The sequence below is a fragment of the Oryctolagus cuniculus genome, chromosome 10 (assembly GCF_051225735.1).
Source record: "Oryctolagus cuniculus isolate XC-2025 breed Fujian yellow rabbit chromosome 10, ASM5122573v1, whole genome shotgun sequence".
Taxonomy (NCBI): Eukaryota; Metazoa; Chordata; class Mammalia; order Lagomorpha; family Leporidae; genus Oryctolagus; species Oryctolagus cuniculus.
Genome location: NC_142876.1, coordinates 46448829 through 46473955, shown reverse-complemented (window position 1 = coordinate 46473955; position 25127 = coordinate 46448829). Strand labels below are relative to the sequence as shown.

Below are 25127 nucleotides of genomic sequence, written 5' to 3'. Positions count from 1 at the left end.
GTTTCCAAATTATAGTGAAGGGACAATAAAGACCAAGTGGTCTCCCCCTGAGATTCTCCAATCAACGTATGTTAGCAGTTACAAGACACTGAACTGCACTTTCTTTTCATGTTTATTGATGTTGAGGCCAGCCTGCAGTTGTTTTTTTTTTTTTTTTTTTCAGAAGACTCTGTACCCTATTCCAGACACAGATTAACAAAGGGAAAGAAAGAAAGAAATGAAAAAAAAAGGGAGGGGGAATGATATTCAGACATATCTGAATGCCCTGGTCTTTTCCCCTTACTTTCTCAGAGCACCAACTTCAGGTTCTCCTTAACAAATATGTTCAGTAGCTTCAAAGTGTTCCTCTCCCATGTGGTGTACTTCTTGTCAGTGGAAATTCAATGAGGAGTGAGAAAAGTGAATTCAGATTACTTTTTTTTTTTTTTTTTTTTTTTTTTTTGACAGGCAGAGTGGACAGTGAGAGAGAGAGACAGAGAGAAAGGTCTTCCTTTTGCCGTTGGTTCACCCTCCAATGGCCGCCGCGGCCAGCGCGATGCGGCCGGCGCACCGCGCTGATCCGATGGCAGGAGCCAGGAGCCAGGTGCTTTTCCTGGTCTCCCATGGGGTGCAGGGCCCAAGCACCTGGGCCATCCTCCACTGCACTCCCTGGCCACAGCAGAGGGCTGGCCTGGAAGAGGGGCAACCGGGACAGAATCCGGTGCCCCGACCGGGACTAGAACCCGGTGTGCCGGCGCCGCAAGGCGGAGGATTAGCCTAGTGAGCCGCGGCGCCGGCCACAGATTACTTTTTAAACAAGTGCATAAACACTGTACCCAGTAAGTTTAATTGCATAATCAGGAGAAATGCTATCAAAATATGGAAGCAAACATGCAGATATTTGTTAAATCAGATTTCTTTATATTAACTGGATTATTTCAGAACATCTTTAAAGTTGAGAGTGTGGTGCAACCACAGAGCTTCTCAAAGAGGAAAGCAGGAACCACCTGGATTAAAACCTAAGAATGTCATCGCTCTGTCTTTCTCCCTGTACCATACTTCAGATCTGGGCCTTTTCACAGTTGCCTCTACTACAAATGCCACTTCTCGGAGCTGTTCTGTAGTGGACATGTGTGTGTGTGTGTTGTCAGTATATGTAATTTTGCTTTTACAATGTTGGCAGCAAGAAGGAGCCTTCTAATTTTATTCAGCATGATGATAGGCCCTAACATTTTAATTATTTTTCATGTTGTGAGTAATTTATTATTCATTGGGTATCTTCCCTATAAATCTTGTCCTTGCTCTGTAAGATTTTTCTTTGGTGTCCAACAAAGGGTTTCATTGCAATAAGAATCAAGGTGTGTCTCATTTCTTACCCAGAGCCCAAACAATGCCAGCCTTCCAGACCAGCCCAGGAGTTTGGGGTGGGGAAATAGAGTCATCATAGGCTATCTTCATCCCTCTGCTCAGAGAGGACCAGAGTTATCACCCATGCCCTCCTAAAAGGGTGCCTCAAAGCACATCCTGCTGCAGAGGCAGATTCAAACCCCAGAAGCTAGGACTACAACTGACTCTCGCTGGGATCCTATGCAAGAGGACTTGAAGGAATGGACTACCTCCTTTTCAGAAACATTGGCCTTTTGATCATTCTAATGGTAAGTAGAACTGAAACACTTGGGAAAGACACGCAGCCTTGGGATCTTGTCTCTTCTGTCGAGTATTGGCCTTACTACTTGGAGTTGGTTCCATTTGTAATCCCCTTCCTGAAGTGAGGGTTGTGGGAGTCCAGCATCCATTGATTTCAGAGGACTCTCGTGCCATGTAGGAGTAGAATGAGAATCTGGTGGAATTAGATTTAAATGGTCTCAGAGACACAATGAAACTCAGTCTATGTGCCAAGGTGATTCTAAATTTAAACTGGAAGTAGAATGCTGTTTCTTTTATCTCTTGGTTATACTTATGTCAGAGAGTTTGTTGTAAAAATTCCCAGTACAAATGAGTTTGAAATGTGAAGGGGAAGGGAGTTGATCAAGCCCATTTCTTTTAAACAGTGATTTCCCTGTGAGATTTTTTCCAAGGGGAAGATGATAGTTACGTCAAGATTAAATTTCAACTAATTGTGAGAATTAAGTCATATGAGAATTTTTTTGTGTGATCAGAAATAGCTAAAGAAAATTTGAAGAAAACCAAGTCATCTAGATAAAGCTGTTCTGAAATTAATTAAACATGCCTACAGTCCAGGAAACACTTAAATGGTCTACTTTTTTAAAGTAAACTTGATATTTTGGTTATAGTACTTCCCTCCAAACCTTCTTTACCCTGAGTGTGAAGTGCTTTCCAGACAGGTTCCATGAAAGAGATTAGGTGGCTTCTAGCTCTAGGTCCTTAGAGAAAGAAAGATCAAGCTGGTCTATGCTTCAGTATGGTCACTTAGAAAAACCTGGGGCGAGAGTCTGGCCTAGTGATTAAGACGCCCACGTTCCACACTGGAGTACTCGGGCTTGAGTCTTGGCTTTGCCTCCTGACTCCAGCTTTCCATCAACACAGACCTTGCGAGGCAGCAAAAACTGGCTCAAGTAATGGGTCTCTGCTGCTCACGTGAGACCTGGATTGAGTTCTCAGTCCCAGTTCCAATATAGCCTTTGCTACTGCAGTCCTTTGGGGAGTGAACCAGCAGATGGGAGTACTCTCTCATGCTTTCTCTCCCTTAAATTAAAAAAAATAGAAAAGTTTATTTAAAGAATCAATTAAGAAAAAATAAAAAATAGGATCAATTTAAGATGGTTTATATTTCATTAGATTTAAGTCTACTTGTGATCATATGATAGAACAATTCCATCAGAGCAACTGAGAAAAAATAAAGAAAAGGTAAGAAGAGGGTATTATTAGGAAACTGTACATTTTTTTTAACTTTTATTTAATGAATATAAATTTCCAAAGTACAGCTTATGGATTACAATGGCTTCCCCCCCATACCGTCTCTCCCACCCGCATCCCTCCCCTTTCCCACTCCCTCTCCCCTTCCATTCACATCAAGATTCATTTTCGAGGAAACTGTACATTTTTGAAAGCATATAAACACAAGTACCCTATAGTTGACTGCACCTCACTACGGAGGAGTGCCCACAGTGTGCTAGGACACAAGCGTGGAAAATCATTCCCGTCCTGTTCTGAGGCAAGCACATTATCCTGGACTCATCTGCACATCAGTGCCAGAGACAGAGGGCAGCCAGCGCTGGGAGGGATTGGAGCGCATTGTTGTCCAGTGGGCACAACAAGTGCCTTTCTTCTGCGGTCCGTGTTTCCAGAAGTAGTGCAGGAGCTCAGCACTGCCAAAGGGCACCACCCCAAGCCTGAAAGGGAACCTGAGAACAGTGTAGAACATCCCATCCCCTGTGCTTAGGAGGCAGATAATTAAACAGGACCATTTTGGAAAAAATATTTTAAAACCCCAAAATACCAGGTAAAAGTACAAAAACCCTATTACGATAATCATTTATTTACTAAATAAAATAAATTCTATTACAGGAAGAGAGAAGACTCCTCCTCAGGCTTTAGTAGAATTAGCAAATGATCGGTATGTAGCATGGTTACACGGCTGGGAAGAGCCTTCACGCTTTCACTCTGATGAACGTTGTGGTTTCTGCTAAGAAAACTGCACGTGTCAAGATTTCAGAAGCAGCTTCTAAGCACTAGATTCTGCCTCCTGTTGCTTTCTGTACAGGCAGGTTTTATGATAATATTATTTAATTGAAGAGTTCATTCTTCTCCTTGATCTTGAAAGAGTATTGTATTTTAGTTTCTCAGGCTCTGTTTTTGGCTGCATTGATTGATTCTCCTCCGTGACCTTAGTAGTTCTGATACTTATTTCTTTCCTACTTCTCACCGGTACTATTAGAGTAGTTGTGTTTGACATTTCTTAGTTGCTTTGATAAACTTAAGTTCTTATGCATTTCTAAAATATCCCTTAAGACATCAGTTAATAATATCTGGAAGTGGGAAATAGATTATTTCTGGATTGAAGCAAATATAAGTTCTAGGAGAATGAATATAATATTTTAGATATTATAGGAAAATACGCATAGGCGTGCCTACTTGTCTTTAATTTCCTGAACTCTGCCCCTTTTTCATTAACTAAATCAAAGACTCTCTGGGGCATCATTGCAGCCTGTACTAATGAGGGTGTGGCGTCCTCTCAGAGACTTAGGGTACTTTGTGTCGGCTGTGTCTTAACCACAGAGAGTGCTTTGAACAAAGCTTTGACTGACTTAGCCAATAAAAGGTATGCAAAACCCTAGGTTCCAGTAGGGTGTTTCATTTTATCACACGAATCTTTGGCATTTTCTTCCTAAGGATGTTCATCATGTTCTGCTATAAAATGGAGGTAGATGGTAAGGTACAGTCAATACTTAAGTGAGACTTAGATGTCCAAGTTTTGAGTCACAGCTCCCTTTCAACGCATCTGTGTAACTCTGGCAACAGCACCCAACTGCTCTGGACTTTATTATAACCCATGGGAGATTGTGTAGTTAGATTTGATGTCACTATGATTTTTTCCACTGTAGAAATTCTATAATTCCATATTTATCTCTACTGAATAATTACACAGTAGAAGTTCATGCTTGGATCATGAATATTGTTTTCATAATTTGGCTGGATAATAATTATTTATGTATTGTTATGGATTTATGAATTTTAGTAGGAAGGAATTATTTACAAAAGAATAGTTATTAGCTGAATAAGGCCTGTATTTTATTCAGTTGATAAGATCATAAAAACAAGCATTTAACAGATAATTTTTGTCCACAGATGGTGACCTTTTATGCTACATAGAAGTAAACATTTCATTTAATTATTCCGAATCTTGGAAAGTAAAGAACATAGCTGGTTGACTACGCAGGTTTTTTTATCATGTTAAGTTGAAGGAAGGCATCAAATTTAAAAATATATTTAGAATGAACCCAGCCACTTAACAATTCAGCTCTCAGACAAAACTATTCTAACACATGGAACAGAAATTTGTTTTTATTTTCAAGTAAATTTTCAGAAATGAAATGATGGAGAGCAAGAGTAACTTACCTTATTTGCTTTTTAACAGACTACCTAGTAGTGTTAAGTGATTGGTTTCAGTACTGCTTATTATAGAAAGTAGCAATGTCCTCATCACCCTAAATATTACATGGAAACAAATCTCACCTCATTGTTTTTTATTGACATAATTGACTAAGGAATTACTATACATATTTTAAGAGAAGTGAAAAAATTTATATTTTTGCTTTCAAATTCCTGCAGAGCCCATAGTGGGAATTTTACCCAGGAAAAGTTTTCTATTCCAAAAGATATCAGCTATCAGTACCATGCCATAATCTATAACTTTATTATAGTGTTCTCAATAATAGCTACCCATAGAATTGTAGGAGAAAAATCTTGCCCTGGAAGTATTTTATAATTCTTGAGATTTGTGATGTTTTTCTTTTTTGTGATGTTTTTCCTTTTCCTTTTCCTTTTTTTTTTTTTAATAAAAGGCACTTATCTTTCTTAGAACTTCTGGACCCTGAATACCTAGTCCAATATCTCTTTTCTCATTTTAAGTATCTGGGGTCAAGTTCCTTCCAGAGCAATGAAACCGTTGTTTGAGCAGCACTGATGTTTCCCTTCCTTTCCCAGTGGGAAATTCCTCATTGATGGACAGCGTCTGGGATGACAGGGTGTGTGACAAGGGTGACTAGAGTGAAACCCTCACATATTGTATGGGAAATGCTTGCCCTTCCTTTCCACAGAGAAAATTACACACCTTACAAACTGAAATGCCATTACTTGATATACCCTCAATTATAAACAAAAGTGGTATAATTAGGCTTGAACCTGGCATGTCTACTAGACCCTGGGTTGGATGGCAACTGCTTTACTCAATCATCTTGTAAGTATTATTCAGGAGAGAACTACTTATTAATAGTTGGTCCTAGGTATGCAAATGACTTCAAAACTGACTTCAAAAAGATAAGTCATAGAGATAAAAACAGCCTTCTTTAGTAGTTACTCCTTTAAAGACACTTGGCTTGTGAGAGAATAATGTGTTCTAATACTGCAGGAAGCACAAGTGATGACTTAGGTTACTAAAAATATCATATTCTTCCCAGGAGGGAAAAAAAGGCCCAGAAAAATTTCTGTCATCCACTGGAGGTTAGATTTCCCTTGGGATATAGACATCGTAACTGGCCAGACAGAAAACATTGCCTGTCATATATTTTGTCAATTAAAAATTTTCAGTGAATGAAAGGTAATTTCTAAGTTACCTTTCATTAAGTCACTTGACCTTATTTCCCAGCTACATGGTTGATGGCCTTCAGCATTAGCTTGACTGTTTCAAAGAGAGAAAATGAGGAGTTGGCTCTGGGTTAGGCCTGTCATTGTGCTGCCATTTCATCACCGTACACTAACAAAATATTTCATACTTAACAGAGTTATTTCAGCATATTATAAAAATCCTAAAAGGTAAATAGAAATAAAAATAATTTTAGAAATTAAAAATGTCCAGGGGAGAAATGAATCAGCCTATAATTGGGTAGTCAGGATTCAAATCCAATACAAGATCAAAATTCTTTCAACTTAGTCAGAATTGACTCCCTTTCCCATTTCAAACAACTCCTATCCTAACCATGCTTCAGTTACAATGTCTATTACATTCCAATGTCTTTCTCATTTACCTGCTTGCTTCCTCTATTAATAGGTGATCCCTTCCAGGCAGAAACTCAGTGTGTGTAGTTAACATAAACACAAAAGGGGGCTTCAGAAAGTTCATGGAGAAATGGAATTAAAACACAATGCCAGTATCAATGAAATATCCTGCTCAGGTTACTTCCATTGATTTAAGTTATTATTAGGACATCCAAGGAAAAGAGAAGACAGGAAACTCTCCCATCAGTCAGGCCTACAGAGACTGTAACACAGAACACCACACACCCCTCCAGGTTATTATTGCCCCCTCCATAGCAGGTGTCTCCAACTCACTTTCATAGAGCTTCATCATTGTGGCAACAGAGTCAGTCACTTTCATGCTGTGTGGGGAGGGGGGGGTGTCTCCTAGCCAGGCTGTCAGGTCAGGTCATATCAGAGAATGATGCCTGGCCTGCACATGCTCAAAAAGGTGACGTGCATAGGCCAAAGAATCTCTACAATTATCTGGGTGCATACAATGATTCTTCACAATTTAATTGAGGTTCAGCCAGTGATGATACTTTGTGTACTGTAGGAAGATGGTGTCATTTCATGCTTCTTCCAAAACACCCATGCACAGGTGTTTCCTAAAACTGAGGGATCCTGAAAGAGCTCGTGATTTCCTGGAGTCTGAGAGTTATCCCAGGCGAGTACCTTCAGGGAGACCTGGCCGTAGAGAGTTGGGCTTGGCTACGGTTGTTAGGAGAGCCCACTGAACAGGGACCAGAACCACCAGAAGTGCACCAGAGAGGCCTATACTAGACACAACATAAATCCTGCCAGATGAGACCATGGTATTTGGCATTGCGACAGCTCTGGCCTAAAATATAAAAATGTCAGGGACAGAGAAAAGATGAGAAGGTGCCTAGGGCTACCTTGGATCCATGCTATCTTTAGTTGGGTTGAGCTCTTTGGAGAAAACAAAAGTAAGTAAAATGAACTCAGAACACTTTCTTTATCCCTTTAAGTTAAAAAGAAATCTGGTTAATGGGGCTAATTTCAAGTATTTACAAATGATTAACTAGATTTATGAATGCCACCCCAACACCCCATAAAGCAGAGAAAGAAACTCTTCTTTCACTCTTCTGTTCTCTTTACAAATCTGTTGAGCGCTTGCCGTGCCCATCCCCTTCACATGGGATTCTGTACAGATCAGAGCTAAATGCACACAGATGCTGGGGGATTTGTCCACAGTCACACTGCTGGTAAACAACCAAGCTAAGATACACTCAGGTCTTCCGCTTCCAAGTCTGGAAGTCTGGAGAAGCTGTCTCTAAATCACACTGTTTTATTATGAAGCCAAATTATAACATCCACTACAGAATATGAGTTATTTGACATTAAAATGTACACTGACTTAAGACACTTGATACTAGCATAATTGTTACAACAACAATTATCTTCAAATGGGAGCACATGCTTCACAGAAATAAATGAGCACTCTAAGGGGTACAATGTACAGATTATCTTAAAGAAATCATTTTCCAGGTTATCTACCTCCAATATATAAAACAAGGGGCCTTCAAAAAAGTTTGTGGAAAGTGGAATCAAACTGTGTCTTTGTGATACATTTTTTAAGTTTCCTGGGGTGTATGTGTGTGTGTGTGTGTGTGTGTATACTTTCTTTCCTTTAATCCACCTACTTAAATATGCACTTGAACTTGAGGGATCAAACTGGTTAACCATCCAAGGCAGTAAATGAAGGGGTGATTCAAAGTATTGATGACAGTATTGACTCTGAAACTCTTAATGAATCTTTCTACAAGTTATGTGGGTTTTCAATTATTTGTTCTCAACAAAATTAAAGGAAGTAATACAGTTATCCCAAAAAAAATCTTTCAAATAATTTTTAATGATAGGTTGCTCTGTAGATTTGGGTCATAAATATCAGAATAAGTTGAAAACATTTAATGACTCTGCTAAAAAAAAACATTGTCCAATATAATCTACCTATTAACATGAAGAATTTTCCTTTATATTTAAATTGAAAGGCAAAACCAAACAAAATAGACTTGATGTTAAAATGTAATTATGATAATATGTAATATTCATTCATGAACTGATTTTTTAAATTTCTTTTTTTTTTAATTTTTTTTTATTTTTGACAGTCAGAATGGACAGTGAGAGAGAGAGAGAGACAGAAAGGTCTTCCTTTTGCTGTTGGTTCACCCTCCAATGGCCGCTGCGGCCGGCATGCTGCAGCCGGTGCATCGCACTGATCTGAAGCCAGGAGCCAGGTACTTATCCTGGTCTCCCGTGGGGTGCAGGGCCCAAGCACTTGGGCCATCCTCCACTGCACTCCCTGGCCACAGCAGAGAGCTGGCCTGGAAGAGGGGCAACCGGGACAGAATCTGGCGCCCCGACTGGGACTAGAACCCGGTGTGCCGGCACCGCTAGGTGGAGGATTAGCCTATTGAGCCGTGGCGATGGACAATTTTTTAAATTTCATTCATCTCTTTGCATTTCAGATAATTTTTCTTTCTATATTTAATTATATTGCACCAAAATCTACACATTTGTAGGTTGTTTGCTCAATTGTGCTGATCATTATACTAACAAAGCTAATCTAACTCTGAAGAAATTTTTTAACACTTAGAATGTTATAATTATTGAAATTCCAATAAAATAAAATTTTACATCATACACATATTTTTGTTACCGAGAAGTATGATAGACTGACCAATATATGCCTTAAAATATATTGAAATACAATTGAAGCTAAAAAATGTAATTGTATCATTTTTTAAAAAATTTTATGGTTATACAAGCAAAAACTTTTTAACACAACTGAAAGATAACATTAGGAGATACCAGTACAAATACCAATATTTACCTGGAGCCAGGTGCCACAATTGTATGATACCAAAATGAAAGTAAAATCACAACAATTTGATCAAGTATCAGGTGACTCAAAAGAAGCTTTAGGGGCTACTGTGTGACCGACCCCTGCCACCTATATGGGAGACCCACTTGGAGTTCCAGGCTCTTGGGGTCTTCCTGCCTCAGTCCCAGCCCTTGCATTCATTTAGAGAGTGAACCAGCGGATGGAAAATCTCTCTCTTGCTCTCTCACTCTCTTGCTCTCTTGCTCTTGCTCTCTCTCTCTCTCTCTCTCTCCCCCACCACTTCTGTAACTCTGCCTTTCAAATAAATAAATAAAGTCTTTTTTTAAAAGAAGCTTTAGATGTCAATAAAATAAAATAATCAGAACTCTCAGTTGCTATTTCAACAGCATAGACACAATATTAACCTGGCAAGTCTTGTAAGCTGGCAGAAAGCAGAACGAGAATGCATCCCATTAAAACTGAAAATTACCCACCACATCTCTGATGGGATTATGAGCAGAACCCCAGCTAGGACTCATTCTCACTGCTTTCAAGTTAGAATTAGGTTATTGGGTTGATTACAGCTCTGAGATTCAGAGGTGTGGCTTATCCTCCCTGTGCTGGTTCGGGTAAGCAACCTGAGGAAGCTACTGCTTTTAGGTCTCCTCCTTTATTTGAAAGAGTCGCAGAGAGAGAGAGAGAGGGAGAGACAGAGAGAGTTCTTTCATCTGCTGGTTCATTCCCCAAGTGGACCACAATAATAAGGGCTGGGCCCAGATGAAGCCAGGAGCCTGGAACTCCATCTGGGTCTCCCAGGTGGGTGCAGGGTCCCAAGCACTTGGGTCATTTTCTGCTGCTTTCCCAGGCACATTAGCAGGGAGCTGGACTGATTGGTAGTGAAGCAACTGGGACAAGAACAGGCACCTACATGGGATGCTGGTGTCCCAGGCAGCAACTTAACCCCCTGCACCACAACACAGGCCCCGTTCCTACTCCCTCTTAATCTATTAACCACTCCTTGGTTTCCCTCCTCTTCGCCCCTCCTTCTGTCTTCTCCTCCCTCTATCACTCTTTCTTCAGAAAACCCTTTCCTTATGCTGTGGATTCAATGTTTGGTCGTGATTTCCCTGCCACAGAAAATATGTCTCCATCTAATTAACCCCATTGAAGTGTGCCATACCTTTCTTGTTTCTTTTAGCACTTAATTTAAAAAATGCAATTGTTTGTTATTTCTACTTCCTGCATAAGTCATTAACAATGACTACCTGCTTTAAGGTTCTATAACCTTCCCAGTTCTCATTCTCCTTGACCACACATAATCCATTAGCTATTCCTTCCTTGTCTAACTTCATAGCACTGCTCTCCCTTCTGCCTCCTTTGTGAAAACTTCCTCCACCTCCTTATCACTTCTCCTTTCTAAGATCTGCTTCCTTTCCAACCCCCACCATACTGCTCCTCGGTCTCACACCAACAGAATCTGCCCTGCAGTCACAGGTCCCTCCACCTGAGGGGCCCTCTCTATTCTCTGCATCTGTCAGAGCCCGCTGCTTTTAGGTCTCCTCTTTCTGCTCCTGCACAGATCTAAGCATTTCGTACAGGATTCTGTCCTGTGCTTACTTCATTTGTCTTCTTAAATAGTGTCATTTATAATTCTCATTTCCTCCAGCTTCAACTAATGTGACTATCTTGAAAAAATATTCAATTGCAAACAGAAGTACATTGGAAACAAATAAATCAAACTTAAGTCATCATTCCCCTACAGTGATATACTCCTGCTGAAGTTTCTGCTTCTTTGAATAGCTCTTCCACTCTCCCAGAAAGCCAAGTTCAAATCACCAGAATTGTTTCAGCATCAGTTCTTTGGTAACCTCTCTCCTCCAGCACCACGTTAGCACACATGTTTGTGTTCTGATTCACCTTGCCTAAGTAATGGCTAATCACTAAGTGTTTCAGCTTCAAGTGCCTCCCTATGTAATCGTCCCTTCATATCAATGGCATGTCTTCAAGTCTGAGTTTTCATCACTCCCAGTCTCTACCCCATAAGACCCAAACTCCTGAGCCAGATCTATAAAGTACTCACCATCTGCCCCCAGAATGGGCATGCCAAACCTCCTCTACCTTCCGGCTATGATAGTACTTGCCATTTCTGCATCATCCTTTAAAACTTCCTGCCTTTCTGCCCTTTCTTCTCTATGGATTCCTCTACAACTTCCTCCTGTAGAGCCTTTTCAAATTTCTCTTCTCTTAGGAGGCCTTCCCCAAACCCACTTTGATAACTTGGGATGTCTGCTCCACCCTCCCACTGGGCTCGTAAGTCCCTCAGTCATAGCACAAATCCTGACCTGGCTTGCTCCAGAGTTATATCCATGTGACTTGAAAATTAAAAAGAATTTGGAGGGCAAAGGTCTGTCTTACTCATTTTTAGTTACCCCCGTTTATTCCATATTATTAACTAAATAAATACTGAAAAAATTATGTAAGAAAGGTATCATGTTAAGGTTTTAATAACACTGCTTCCTTTGATTATGAGAATTTATACTAATGTTGTGTTTTCCATAACAGGTAGTCCTGGAATTAAACAGTGAATTTATTGTTGAGGTAATGTACAACAAGAATATTTCTCTATTTAAATTTAATAGACAAATGGATTTTATAGTAAATCAAATATCAAAGTTCATAATATTTCAAATTGTAATCATCCAAATGAAAGAGGAAGAATTTTGTCAAAAAGAAATAACAAGGGTAAAAGTCTCTGTTTCCAAATTGCTGTGCTTTTAAGGTGGGGTGTAGGACAGCTCAGTATCTTAGTAGCTGCTGCTTATGAAATCAGGCTAATCACTTACTGACAAGTTTCGCAGGTCATAGCAGAGCAGAGGAAGCAAGAAATGGTGCAGAGCAGAAGAGGAGCTTTATAGACACGTCTGCAAGGAAGAGAACTGACAGGGCTGTCAGAGAGAGAAAGATGCAACACAATTTCAAAATGTGATCACAACTAAAGAGATCGGCATTTAGAATAAGACTCCTAATGATGGGGGTTAATTTTATTATAGTATTTAAATTGTCATTATGGTCACCTCAAATCATTAGAGAAAATGAAGTTACTTTTCTAATCTCTGTTAATAAAATAGGAACGATAGGCCACATTTCAGGATGTATCAAAAGAGAAGAAAAAGTAGAATTCATTTGTTCTTGAAAGGATATCCTCCATTCACATGAGAGTTCTTCTCTAAGAGTGGTGATTACATGGAGCATTTACTTAAATAAGAACATTTACTCAATAAGAACATTGAGACTTACAAAAATATATGTGAATGTGTATATGTGTATGCATGTGTACAAACATTATTGTTGCATCAGGTAAAGGAATTAGACATTGAAAATGGCACCACAAAATGGCAAACCGTCAGAAGACAGAAGCGAGAGTGGATCAAGTTTGCTGCCGCCTGCAGAGAGGGAGAGGACAACTCCAAGAGGAACCCGATTGCCAGAGTAAGTGGTGAAACAAGCAGGGGTATCCTGAGCTGATAACAAGTGCTTTGCAGGACAGGAAAACTCTGAAGTACTTCCAGGACTTGCAGCCTTTGCGGCTCCATAGTGACGTAAGAAAATGGGCAATGTGGCCTTTTGTTCTGCTGCTGAGCCTCTGCTGAATTATCATAGGCTGGAGGGTGATGGAGAGCAGAGGCTCCATGGCAAGAGATCCTAGGAAGGAAGACTTGGATCTCCAGCACAACTGGGCTTTGTCCATTTGTGTTCTGTTCTTTATTGCTCCTGTTTGTTATAGCAAATTTATCCACATAGCAATAGTCTAAAGATTAACTTACAGAAAGTCACAAGTTTACATTTGTCTAATTCACTCCAAGAAAGTGAAGATGGTTTCAGAAGTTCCCACCAGATCTCAACATCTAGGAGAGTCTTAAAAGGCCTTCACAAAAATGGCTACCAAAAAGGAGGGCTAGTGAAAGGAAGGATGTGGTATAAACTGATCCATGAAGGAGGGATCCACATCAGCGGATTCAGGAGCTCTTCCTGGGTGTCTTGGCATTGGGTCACCATTGAAATCAACAGTAGCATAATCAGCCAGAACTCCCGCCCCGTGGCTTTGCAGCAAAAATATTGTAGCATCAGCCGTGATGCGACAGCCCTCACCTCATTCAAGAAAAGAGAATCATTCTCTCTCAGAAGTTTTCAGATTTGGGAGAAGTTTTTAAAATTATTTTCATTCAACTCATTGTTTTATGTTATTTCACTTAAATTGCATATTCTTTTCTCCTATATAAAGATCTTTAGAGCCAAGCTAACCAAAGTTGTATTTCCTGCTGCCAGTATTTAATTGTAGATGTTTTAGTAATAAATTAGAGTATTTAACAGATTTTTTTTTCCATCTTTAGGATGTAAATAGCATTTCTTTACATCCAATAGATAAAAAGCTATTAAAACAAAATATATATGGCACAATATTTGCTATAAAATCCACTTGACAGAAGAGAAGTACTATGGACTTAAATTTATGAAACTATTTCCAATTTCTCTAAACATAATATCTCTTATGATTTGATTAATTTATCAACTATTTTGATTAAATCCCAAACTCGAGTCTAGGCCAGGTGTTGTTGATACAAGATATTCTTTTAAAAAAGTAAATATTGTGATTTCAGTAAAATTCTCTATGTGCCAAAAAAATTCAAAGACTTGAGTAATGTATTGTTAATAATAATAAGTCTTGGGGCCGGCGCCGCGGCTCACTAGGCTAATCCTCCACCTTGTGGCGCTGGCACACCGGGTTCTAGTCCCAGTCGGGGCGCCGGATTCTGTCCCGGTTGCCCCTCTTCCAGTCCAGCTCTCTGCTATGGCCCGGGAGTGCAGTGGAGGATGGCACAAGTGCTTGGACCCTGCAACCCATGGGAGACCAGGATAGGTACCTGGCTCCTGCCATCAATCAGCGCGGTGCGCCGGCCTCAACGTTCTGGCCGCAGCGGCCATTGGAGGGTGAACCAACGGCAAAGGAAGACCTTTCTCTCTGTCTCTCTCTCTCACTGTCCACTCTGCCTGTCAAAAAAATAAATAAATAAGAAGAAGAAGTCTTGCATCAATTACATATGTGCCAAATGTACATGGCCTTTAGACTGGAGCTGGATATATATTACCATCACGCAACAAGCCTATGAGATAATGTCAAATCCACTATTAGCTTGGAGAATGTCCATGAATTTTTCCAAAGTCACACAAGACTAAGTCATGGTGCTGAATTTCAATCCAAAGCATTCTGGCTACAAAATCACTTTCTCCTTATTGCACTTTACCTTGAAGGCCGTGATTTGCTCCAGAACAAATCACAGCCCTAGCCATTTTGCTTACAGATCCGATCTGACTGTGAAGCGAACCAGAAGATTACATACCGCATTTCTGGAGCAGGGATTGACCGACCACCTTACGGCGTGTTCACCATTAACCCTCGCACAGGAGAAATTAACATCACTTCAGTGGTGGACAGAGAGATAACCCCACTTTTCCTGGTAAGTCACAGCAGTGTATTTTCATTTACGTGTATTTTTTCTCTTTTTTTTTTAAAAATCATCTCAGGATAGTGGCTTATTTCTATTGTTTATTAGAAAGGCAGAGTAACAGAGCGAGAGCTTCCATCTGTTGGTTCATTCCTCAAATGGCTGCAACAGCCCACGCGGGGCCAGGCTAACGCCAGGAACCAGGACCTCCATCCAGGTTTCTCACACTGAAGACAGAGGCCTAAGTCTTGGGCTGTCTTCTGCTGGCCTTTCCAAAAGTATTAACGGGAAGCTGGATGGAAAGCAAAGTAGCCAGGACTCAAACCAGAGCTCCAATACGGGATGCTGGAGTCGCAAGCAGCAGCTCAACCCTCTGTGCCACAACCCTGGCCCCTGTGGCTTCTTTGTGAGAAAGCACATCTAAAAGAAAGAACGTGGAAGCGTAAGTTTATAGTTCAGGATTCTGTGGTGTGTTGCAGAAGCATGGGATCCAGTGATCTGATTCTGTTTAAATGACTACTCTAATACAGTAAGAGCCCACTGGACTGGCTGTTTCTTTGTATGTTTTCTCATGTATTTTCAAGCATGAGACTCCAATTTCCTTCGGTGGAGAAAGACTTATTTTTTTTCTAACTTCCCACAGATCTATTGCCGAGCTCTAAATTCACGGGGTGAAGATTTGGAAAGGCCTCTGGAGCTTAGAGTCAAAGTGATGGACATAAATGATAACGCTCCAGTTTTTACGCAAAATGTGTACATGGCCAGCATTGAAGAAAACAGTGAAGCCAGTGAGTAGAATGACCTCCTTCACACTGTGTCATGTCTGCTTCTTTGGGTCAAAAGCTCTAGATGGTTGAAATACATGCCATCTCAAAATCAGAAAAAAGTCAAAATTGTATTTTGAATAATCCCTGCCAATTTCTACCTACAACTAAGATAGAATAAAAAGTCATGTCTAAGATGCTAACCATCCTCTTATTTGTGGAAGATTGGTATCCCTGTGATTTAGTGCCTCCCTCAAAGATTGTTAGAGGCCCCTGAGTCACTTAACCCAAACAAGTAAACTGAGGAAGAAACCATCATAAATGCTAAAATGAATAAATAAACATGTGGCTCTGTTCTGATCTAGTCCTCAAAATTCCTGGCTGATTGAGTGGTGGTGCTGCGTCACTGTACCCATCAACTCCGTCCTGGGAGTGACCTCTGACTTCACAAGCTCACCATCAGATTGCTTTACCTTCCTTTGAGTTGCCTCTTCTCCCTGTCCCACTTAGATCCACTCCCCGTTCTAATGCCCTTCTGTCATTCCCGCCTTAGACGAGCGATTCTGAACTTCTGCCCTTCCTCCTCGCGTGCTTCTCCCATGTTGCTCCTTCAGTCTGTCACCACGCCCTTGTCTTCTGCCTCTTTCTTCTTCCATCTGCTTTCACCTTCCCTTTCAAATCTACCCATGTCTACCCATATAGCTCTGAGTACATTTAGGGTAAAATAATAGAAGAGAAATAGATTTCAGAAGAAAATCAGATGAACTTGTTTTTGAGCATAGGAATGGAGGACACAGAGAGCAGGGGAAAGTTGTTGGAGACAAAACAGGAACAGGCTTTGACCCTCACGGATGTCTTCAGGACACCCTAAGGGAAGGAAGAAAAGAGGAAAACCCGCCACCAAGGCCCCTGGTGCTGGGAGCAGCTTTGTCCTCGCCTCCTCGTGTGAAGAAACAGCTGCAGGGCCAGGGCAACTGTTACAAATCATGGATCCCATGCATCCTTGTCTCTTTCTGCTCAAAGACTCTCTGGTTCTCTGGTGTAGGACTTTGTACTCTGAGGCCTGGCTGGGAATCAAAATAACCTCAGGGACCAGGCAGCTCTGGAAAATCTGTCCTGTGGACTTGATGTCGTTAGGGATTGGCCTAGGATGCCTTCTTTGCCCTTATGAATAATTAAGAACTTCTTGTATGTACATGGACAAATATTTCCAAAAACTATATAGTTTTGACTGTTCAGGAAAGTACTGATATCTTGCAATGCACCAAATTGTAATTCTGCTTTCTGGATAAGTGAGAATTAAAAATATAGGTGCTCAACAAACAACTACAACATTGAACATAATTAAGTTATAATCTTTCTTAACTAAGCATTTTAAAATAATTTCACAAGACCATGGCAAAACCAAAACTCACAAAATCGGTTTCTTCAGCTTCAGCTTTCTGGTAGTCCCTTGAACTTCTTTTTCATAAATTAAGACCACTGCATTTTGATACCAATTTTCTAGGTGATCTTTATAAACAATAAGAGATTTTATAGATGTGATACTTCAGTACTTTATAAACAGCAAGAGGTTTTATAAAAGCAAATCACCATTATTTTTGAAATCATGGGTAAAATTGAAAGTTATAATAATATGTTTTCATGGAAAACTCAAACAGGGAGAAATCAGGAGAAAGGCCCACCACTCTTCCTTCTGATATCTAGTAATTTTTTGAATTTATTCTAACAAAATCCCAACCACTCTCCACCTCTGTATTCATTTCCAGATTCACTGGTGGTAAAGTTAAGTGCCACCGATGCAGATGAAGACAATCATCTGAATTCCAAAATTGCCTACAAGATCATCTCTCAAGAGCCTGCAGGTGCACCAATGTTCATTTTGAACAGATACACTGGAGAAGTCCGCACGATGTCCAATTTTCTTGACAGAGAGGTACAGTCTTCTATTAATGAATGATAAGAGACAAAGACTTCAGTTTTCAGAAGACAATGATGAAGGGTCCATGCATGCCTTTACTCCAATGTAAAGGAAGGAAGGAAAAATAGTTGAATCACTTTAAGGGAAACATAAAGCTCAATTACATAAACTTCATCTAATGTGTTCACTTTTTTAATTTTTTAAAGATATATTTATTTATTTGAAAGAATTACACAGAGAGAGAAGGAGAGGCAGAGAGAGAGAGAGAGAGGTCTTCCATCCGCTGGTTCACAAATGGCAGCGATGGCCAGAACTGCACTGATCCAAAGCCAGGAGCCAGGAGCCAGGAGCTTCTTCCAGGTGTCCCATGCTGGCACAGAGGCCCAAGCACTTGGGCCATCCTCTACTGCTTTCCCAGACCATTGCAGAGAGCTGGATCAGCAGTGGAGCAGCTGGGACTTGAACCAGTGCCCATATGGGATGCTGGCACTGCAGGAGGTGGCTTTACCCACTACGCCACAGCACCAGCCCAATGTGTTTACTTTTTAAAAGAGGGAAAAGACAACATTGTAATGTCTTGGACTCTATTCAAGACAAGGCCTAAGTCTTACAATTCTTGTATCTTACTTAAGCAACACAGTATGTACAACCTGCTTGTGAGGGGCTCAGATCGGGATGGAGCTTCGGATGGACTCTCTTCAGAATGTGACTGCAGAATCAAGGTTTTAGATGTCAACGACAATTTCCCTGTCTTGGAGAAGACTTCGGTAAGTCTGTTAGCATCATTTTCCATAACTGTCGGTATTCGGTTTGCTTTCCTGCTGGTTCGTGAACCTCATACTGTTACATGGTATGGATATCCCCAGCTCCATTGTATAAACCTCGGAATTTCTTATGTATATTAATATGTCCTAATAGTGTGTGTTTGACTCACTCTTCCAAGCAAATCTTTGCTGTGAAAACAATGAACTATCTACACCAAATGTTCTACATAGAAGAGTGCAAATGTTAATATAATTTGGAGAATGACAAAACAACATTGCTATGTTTTTAGATGCTTCATGATATGCTGAGTTAATTCTCCCAGAGTCCCAAACACTCCCAACTTCCATCTTAATCTTCAGGCATTAAGAATCTAATCTAAAATAGCAGGGCAAAATCAGGCCAAAATGCCTCCCATTTTGGCAGAAACACATTTGATTAGACCACAACAGTACTCATTTCTTTCCAGGCAGTCTGTGGCTGCTTTAAGCTGCAACAAAAGATGAGAAGTCAAAATACAGACCTTCTGAACCACAATGCCTAATGTGTTTACTCTCTGACCCTTTACAGAAAAAGACAATCTGATCTCTTGTCTAATAGAATGGAGTAAAGTAAAGAGAATCAAAAATAAACAAAAAACAAGTACCAATGTGACCTTAATTTCACTTGCAGCACTGAAAATCAGTTTCCTTATTTTATAATCATTTTATTCTTATATTTTCAATTAGATTGTGACATTTACTAATGCTACAAAAATCACTGACATAGTTTATTGCTTATAGTTTATTATAAATGATGATTATGTGTTAGTAAATATTCTCCTTTTGAAAAGCAATTGATTATAAAATTGATCTATATCATTTCAGTATTCAGCAAGTATTGAAGAAAATTGTTTAACTTCAGAACTGATACGACTGCAAGCAATTGATCTTGATGAAGAAGGCACCGATAATTGGTTGGCAAAATATTCAATTCTCTCTGGAAATGATGGCGAATGGTTTGACATTCAAACAGACCCAAAGACGAATGAAGGCATTTTGAAAGTCGTCAAGGTACAATATGGGTTCTAATATTTTCTTGCAAAGTTTTTTTTTTAACTTTTATTTAATGAATATAAATTTCCAAAGTACGATTTATGGATTACAATGGCTTCCCCCACATACCGTCCCTCCCACCCACTACCCTCCCCTTTCCCACTCCCTCTCCCCTTCCATTCACATCAAGATTCATTTTCGATTGTCTTAATATACAGAAGATCAGCTTAGTATACATTAAGTAAGGATTTCAACAGTTTGCTCTCACACAGAAACATAAAGTGAGAAATAATAGATGATTTTTTTTTAAATGATGATGAAATCAGATCAGACCTATTGTCATGTTTAATCCCAGTGAGAGTCAAGTTGGGAGTTGATAATTTCTTTCTTTCTTTTTTTTTTTTTTTTTACAGAGGATCAGTTTAGTATGCATTAAGTAAAGATTTCAACAGTTTGCACCCCCATAAAAACACAAAGTGAAATATATTGTTTGAGTACTCGTTATAGCATTAAATCTCAATACACAGCACATCAAGGAGAGAGATCCTACATGAGGAGTAAGTGCACAGTGACTCCTGTTGTGTTGACTTTACCAATTGACACTCCTGTCTTGCAAAGTTTTAAGAGACTCTTAGAGACAGAATCAGCTTTTAAAAGAGTACACCATAAATTTGAATATTGCTTATGTTGACAAATACCCTAAGTATGCTACTAAGTCATTCTAAACCTTCCAGCTCTATGACAGCAATGTATTACTAAGAAAAATAAGACTGTTTTGTCCACACAGTCTCCAATATCTAATTAAGAAGATAAAGCAAAAAAAATCAAATCAGATAATTTAGGTGATTTACCAATAACATAAACAGTGGCACAGGCAATATGACATGAAACATAATTCATTGCCAATTGGGCAAAATATGAAATAATTCATGCAATAAGAGAAAGGTAGATCCTTCTGATCCAGAATCATCTGAAAAGCTTTCATGCAGGAAATAAGGTCTAAGAAGAACCTTATATCTGAGTTTGCTAATGTGGGCAATGAAATGAGCAAACACACAGAGGTGAGAAAACGTAAAGCATGTTCAGGCCATGATGAGCAACCGTGGGCGACTGTAGCAGAGTATTTGGGTGGGAAAGCAATGAGAAACAACTATGAAGACATTGTGCTGGAGTTAGTCTGCTGATACCTTGAATTCTGAACTACAGGGTCTGGCCATTTCCTACAGATTAGTTTCTCTTAAATTACTTTATTCCTTTGCTTCATGGCCAATGACAAAATCTAAAAGCTTATAAATTAAAAACAAAATCAAGATGGAACAATTGGTCTAATGGCTAAGATTCTTGCATCCCACATCAGAGTATCTGGATTTGACTCTTGACTCTGGCTCATAACTCGAGCTTTCTGCTAATTCAGATCCTGGGTGGTGCAGTGATGGTACAAATAACTGGGTTCTTGCCATCCATGTCAGAGACCCGGATTGTGTTTTTGGCTCCCAACTCCGGCCTTGACCCAGACGCATCTGTTGCAGCATTTGCAGAATGAGAGCTCACTCACTCTCTCTCCCTCTCTCTGCCTCTCAAATAATTCTTAGAAGCCCATACAAGCCAATAGAATTCAAATGATCATGAATGAAAAAAGGAAAATTATCTTTTTCTCACAGGAATTCATTACTAACATAAACAACACTTATAGCCAGGGAAACAGACACTGTCAAACACATATATATTTAGTATGCAATGTGAATGTAATCAGTTAATTCTGTTACTACTTTTTCCTGTTAAAGTTATTGTGAAATTCTTTCAGGTATTTTATTACTAAAGCATTTACCCTTTACCTGGTGCAAACATGTGATTTATTCATTGAGTATTTCTCCCTTTCTTTTCTCCAATGACTGGAGCAATTTTCAAAGTGTTACTACTTTACCACCAAAGCACAACCATGTACCCTGAAATGGTTTACTAATTTATGAGATCATCACCAAACTTATGGAAACTACATACTTTTTAAGATTATAATTCAAATAAACACACATCTTCACAATTCCGTAAGATACAAAAATCTTAAAGAATCCCCCATAGCTTTTAAGTTTGAGAAACATCGCTTTGGACAAAAGGTCAGCACACCATGGCCCACAGACCAATCTGATCTATTCTTCTGTTTTGCAAATAAAGTTTGCTGGGACATAGCCACATTTATTCATTTACATACTTCCTTTGACTGCTTCCACATTCCAATGACTGAGCTGAATACTTGAAACAGAAACTGTATATGACTACCAAAGCCTAAAATTCTTACTACCTGGCCCTAAACCAAAAAGTTTTTCAACCATCACTTATAGATCAGGAAAAGCTTTTGGGTGCTTTTAAAAGTAACAAAAACACTATGAGCTCAATTCTGGAAAGATTGATATTTTGAAAATAATTATATCAATCAAGTACTGAGGTTCTAAGAATCTGATGTAAGAAAATGACAAAAAAAACTGGAAATGAAGAAATGTCAGAGTCACTGCCAAATACAACATGGATGGGGACAAAAGAACAACAGGTCACCTGTTACCAAGCAAATTCTGAATATTTAGTCAAGTTTCTTTTCCGGGTATTAGAATTTTGTTCAACCCGACATCCTTGTTAAAAATCAAGATCTATACATGTCAGGCAATTCTTAGCTGTGTTCTTACCATCTTAGTCCCTGACTTTGCAAATTATTTTATGATATATAGCTGTTCTTTTCTTCTGATTTGTCTCCCAAACTACTCAATTAATATTAGGGACTTCACAAACCAAATATCTTTCTATTCCTAGCACATGTCCCAGTGTCCAGAAGGTATTAGAGACCCCCAAACCTTTTGTGGGCACTGTTGATGATGACATTAACTTGAAATTAATGGTTTGGATTTCATTCAAATGGTAGTCCCTGAACCTGATTTCACAATTCATAATTTCTACATAGAACGGTAAACATGAAAAAGAAAGTGTACCTCACTGCAGGCAATGTATTATTTGACTTATGCAATGTGTCTTCTGTGATAGATAAAAGGCTTCAAAAGTATACTTACTTCATTTTCCAAAAAAAACTACTGGGCAATCATGAAAAAAAATTACTGCATGAAAAAATTGGCCAAAATGGTATTAGATGCTATGTTGAAAAAAATCTTTACTATTTTCCCTGGTTAATAACTTTACAAGTCTTTTTAGAGAAACAATGCTTTAAAAATACCAAAATGATGTGGAAGACTAGTTAAAATAAAATTAAGAGCCTTAGTGTGTGTGCTATTACATAGCCAAAGTACTTCTATTTTAGAAAGATGGATAATTTTCCTGGAATTTGGCGTTTTCAACAACTGGTGGTTAGCTACATATTTCAAATACATTTGGAATGAATGAGATCACTGAAGTGACGCTCTCCACTTTCATTCAAGTCACCACTTACCCTTGCAGAAACAGATCCCTTAGTAATGGGCTCTTAACTAAGCGTCATATAACCTCTTTTTTAGTCTGAGGATGTTACAAATGATGCAGTTCAACAAAAATGTATTGAGAATTGCTATGTGCTACAGATAAGAAGGTGAATGAGACATGGTCTTAATCCCAAGGAATTTTAAATTTAACAGAAGAAAATCTCTCTGTTGATCACACCCTTGCTGTGGTACTCACGGATAAATGTGCTTGGGAATACTAAGAATCAGTATGAATGCATGTATATAACTACATATTCACATCAACAGGAAGAGGAAAGAAAATGTTACTCAGCTAGAATTCTAACAAAGAAATGTTGGTCCTCTAGTTTAATAATAATTCTAATTAATCCTTATTAAGCAATCACTGAACAAAATATTGTACATATAGAAGCTCTACACATATTATGTCATCTAAGCCTCCCAATTCTGAGGAGAAAATGTAGTGATTCCTTTTTTACAGAAAGAGAAACAAAGAAGAAACCATCTTTGTGGAACTCACCCAGGCGGCAATTGACAAAGACCCAATCAGATCTCTCTGATCTCCAAGCTATATTTAACTGTACCTCCATAGCTCACCATATAATCGGAGACCAGTAGAACAGGTTTTAGGAAAGAACTAGCTCCCTGAGACTTTCCCTCCAAGTCTGTTCACATCTATAAACTCCTTCCCAGATCTGTGTACCCTGCTGGTCTCTTCCAGACACATTTGTAACCTAAAATGCCCCTTCTGGAAACGCAGAATACAAACACCTAGCAGATATCTGACTGTTTCCTTTCCTCTGTCCTCCGCCATTAAAAAAAAAATTAGTCTCGCATATTCCTTTGCACTGGAGACTTCTAATCTTCTCTCTCTTTCATACTTGGTTCTCAAATGAATCAGCACACCCCCCTCTCCAAATCAGCAGTGTCCTGGTAAATTAGACAAAGTACTGGATGTGAGAATCCCACAGCTGAGCTCCTATATTGAAATTTACTGAAGCGAAAACCATAAGCCAGATTGGCTTCTGGAGGGGCCACCTTCACCCTGAGTCTTGCCCCAGATCACTGCAGACCAGGCCCTACCTGCTCTGATGTATACCTGCATAGCCTTCTAAGTCATTATTCTACAACTGTGCCTTACCCTGCAGAGTTTGAGTTTTCCCAGGCTTTCCTTTCACTCTAAGAAGAGGCTCCAAAGGTTTTTACTGCTCTTTGCCAACCCATAATTTTTGGACACAACCAGAAAATCCTTGATAAATGTCTCCCATTTGTAAAGAATGAATGAGCCACTTTCAGATTTTCCTGTTTCTCTTTTGTAATCTCCCCTGCTAAATGAAATTTTCAATCAATTCACTATCCTCAGATCTATAAATCTCTATAATTGACATAACTTTGGACACTTTAATATATTGTCATCACAATATGTTCCATAGATAGGGAACTATTTTTTCAAACGAAAGTACCTTTTGTGTGTAAACAACAACAACAACAACAAAAAAACCCAAGGCATTCCTCTATGATGATAAAAGTTCTTACATTTTTCATTTCTTTGAAGAATGGAATTCTAGAACGTAAAAGTTGAGCTGTAAAAGAAGAATCTCTTCTAATTGAAAACTCCTCATATTCAGCTTTGTGTGTGGCATGATATGGACTTATTCGTATAAGGAGGAGGTATTATGGGAACATCTATAAAAACATGTATAAAGGCATCAAAATCCCAAATCTCCAGGGTTTAGTTTAAGATGAAATTCAAGTGGGACATGCTGAGCAACCTCCAAACAAGAACACTAGTGGATTCCTGGAAATATTTCTATCAGCTCATCATAATAAATTTCACAGTAAAAACCTAAGGAAACATCTATGAGGTCATGAAATTTCCCTGGGAAGTTGAGATTTGTCACAGGGTTTTGCTGATGGCAGCGATTTCCTGACTTCTGCTGTTAGCAAAAACCTTGCAAGGGCTGCTAGCGTCAGCTTCCGGAGCACTTTTGAACAAACATTGCCCAGAGCTCTCTTTTATGCAGCTTCTTCAGTTGTGACTTTTCATGTCACCACATCAATCACTGTATCGAAAATTCTATTCATCTTTTACCCAGTAAACCCATTCCCAAAGTGTCTTTTCTTAGAGTATGAATATGTGAATAGGCGCACAAGACAGTCTTCTTGTCCACCAGACCCAGTATAA

General features: G+C 39.3%; 1 protein-coding gene across 1 annotated transcript in view; it reads left to right on the top strand.

Annotated features, from left to right (window-relative positions):
* The first annotated feature begins 1362 nt into the window (after nt 1–1362).
* DSG4 (desmoglein 4) overlaps nt 1363–25127 on the top strand; it is a 43653-nt gene continuing 19888 nt past the window's right edge. The window contains exons 1-8 of the mRNA XM_002713439.5: nt 1363–1634; nt 12083–12118; nt 12878–13009; nt 14881–15036; nt 15668–15812; nt 17558–17724; nt 18342–18476; nt 19338–19523. Coding sequence (XP_002713485.1) covers nt 1587–1634; nt 12083–12118; nt 12878–13009; nt 14881–15036; nt 15668–15812; nt 17558–17724; nt 18342–18476; nt 19338–19523 — 1005 coding nt within the window. The 5' untranslated portion in view covers nt 1363–1586. The remainder of the gene's footprint in view (nt 1635–12082; nt 12119–12877; nt 13010–14880; nt 15037–15667; nt 15813–17557; nt 17725–18341; nt 18477–19337; nt 19524–25127) is intronic.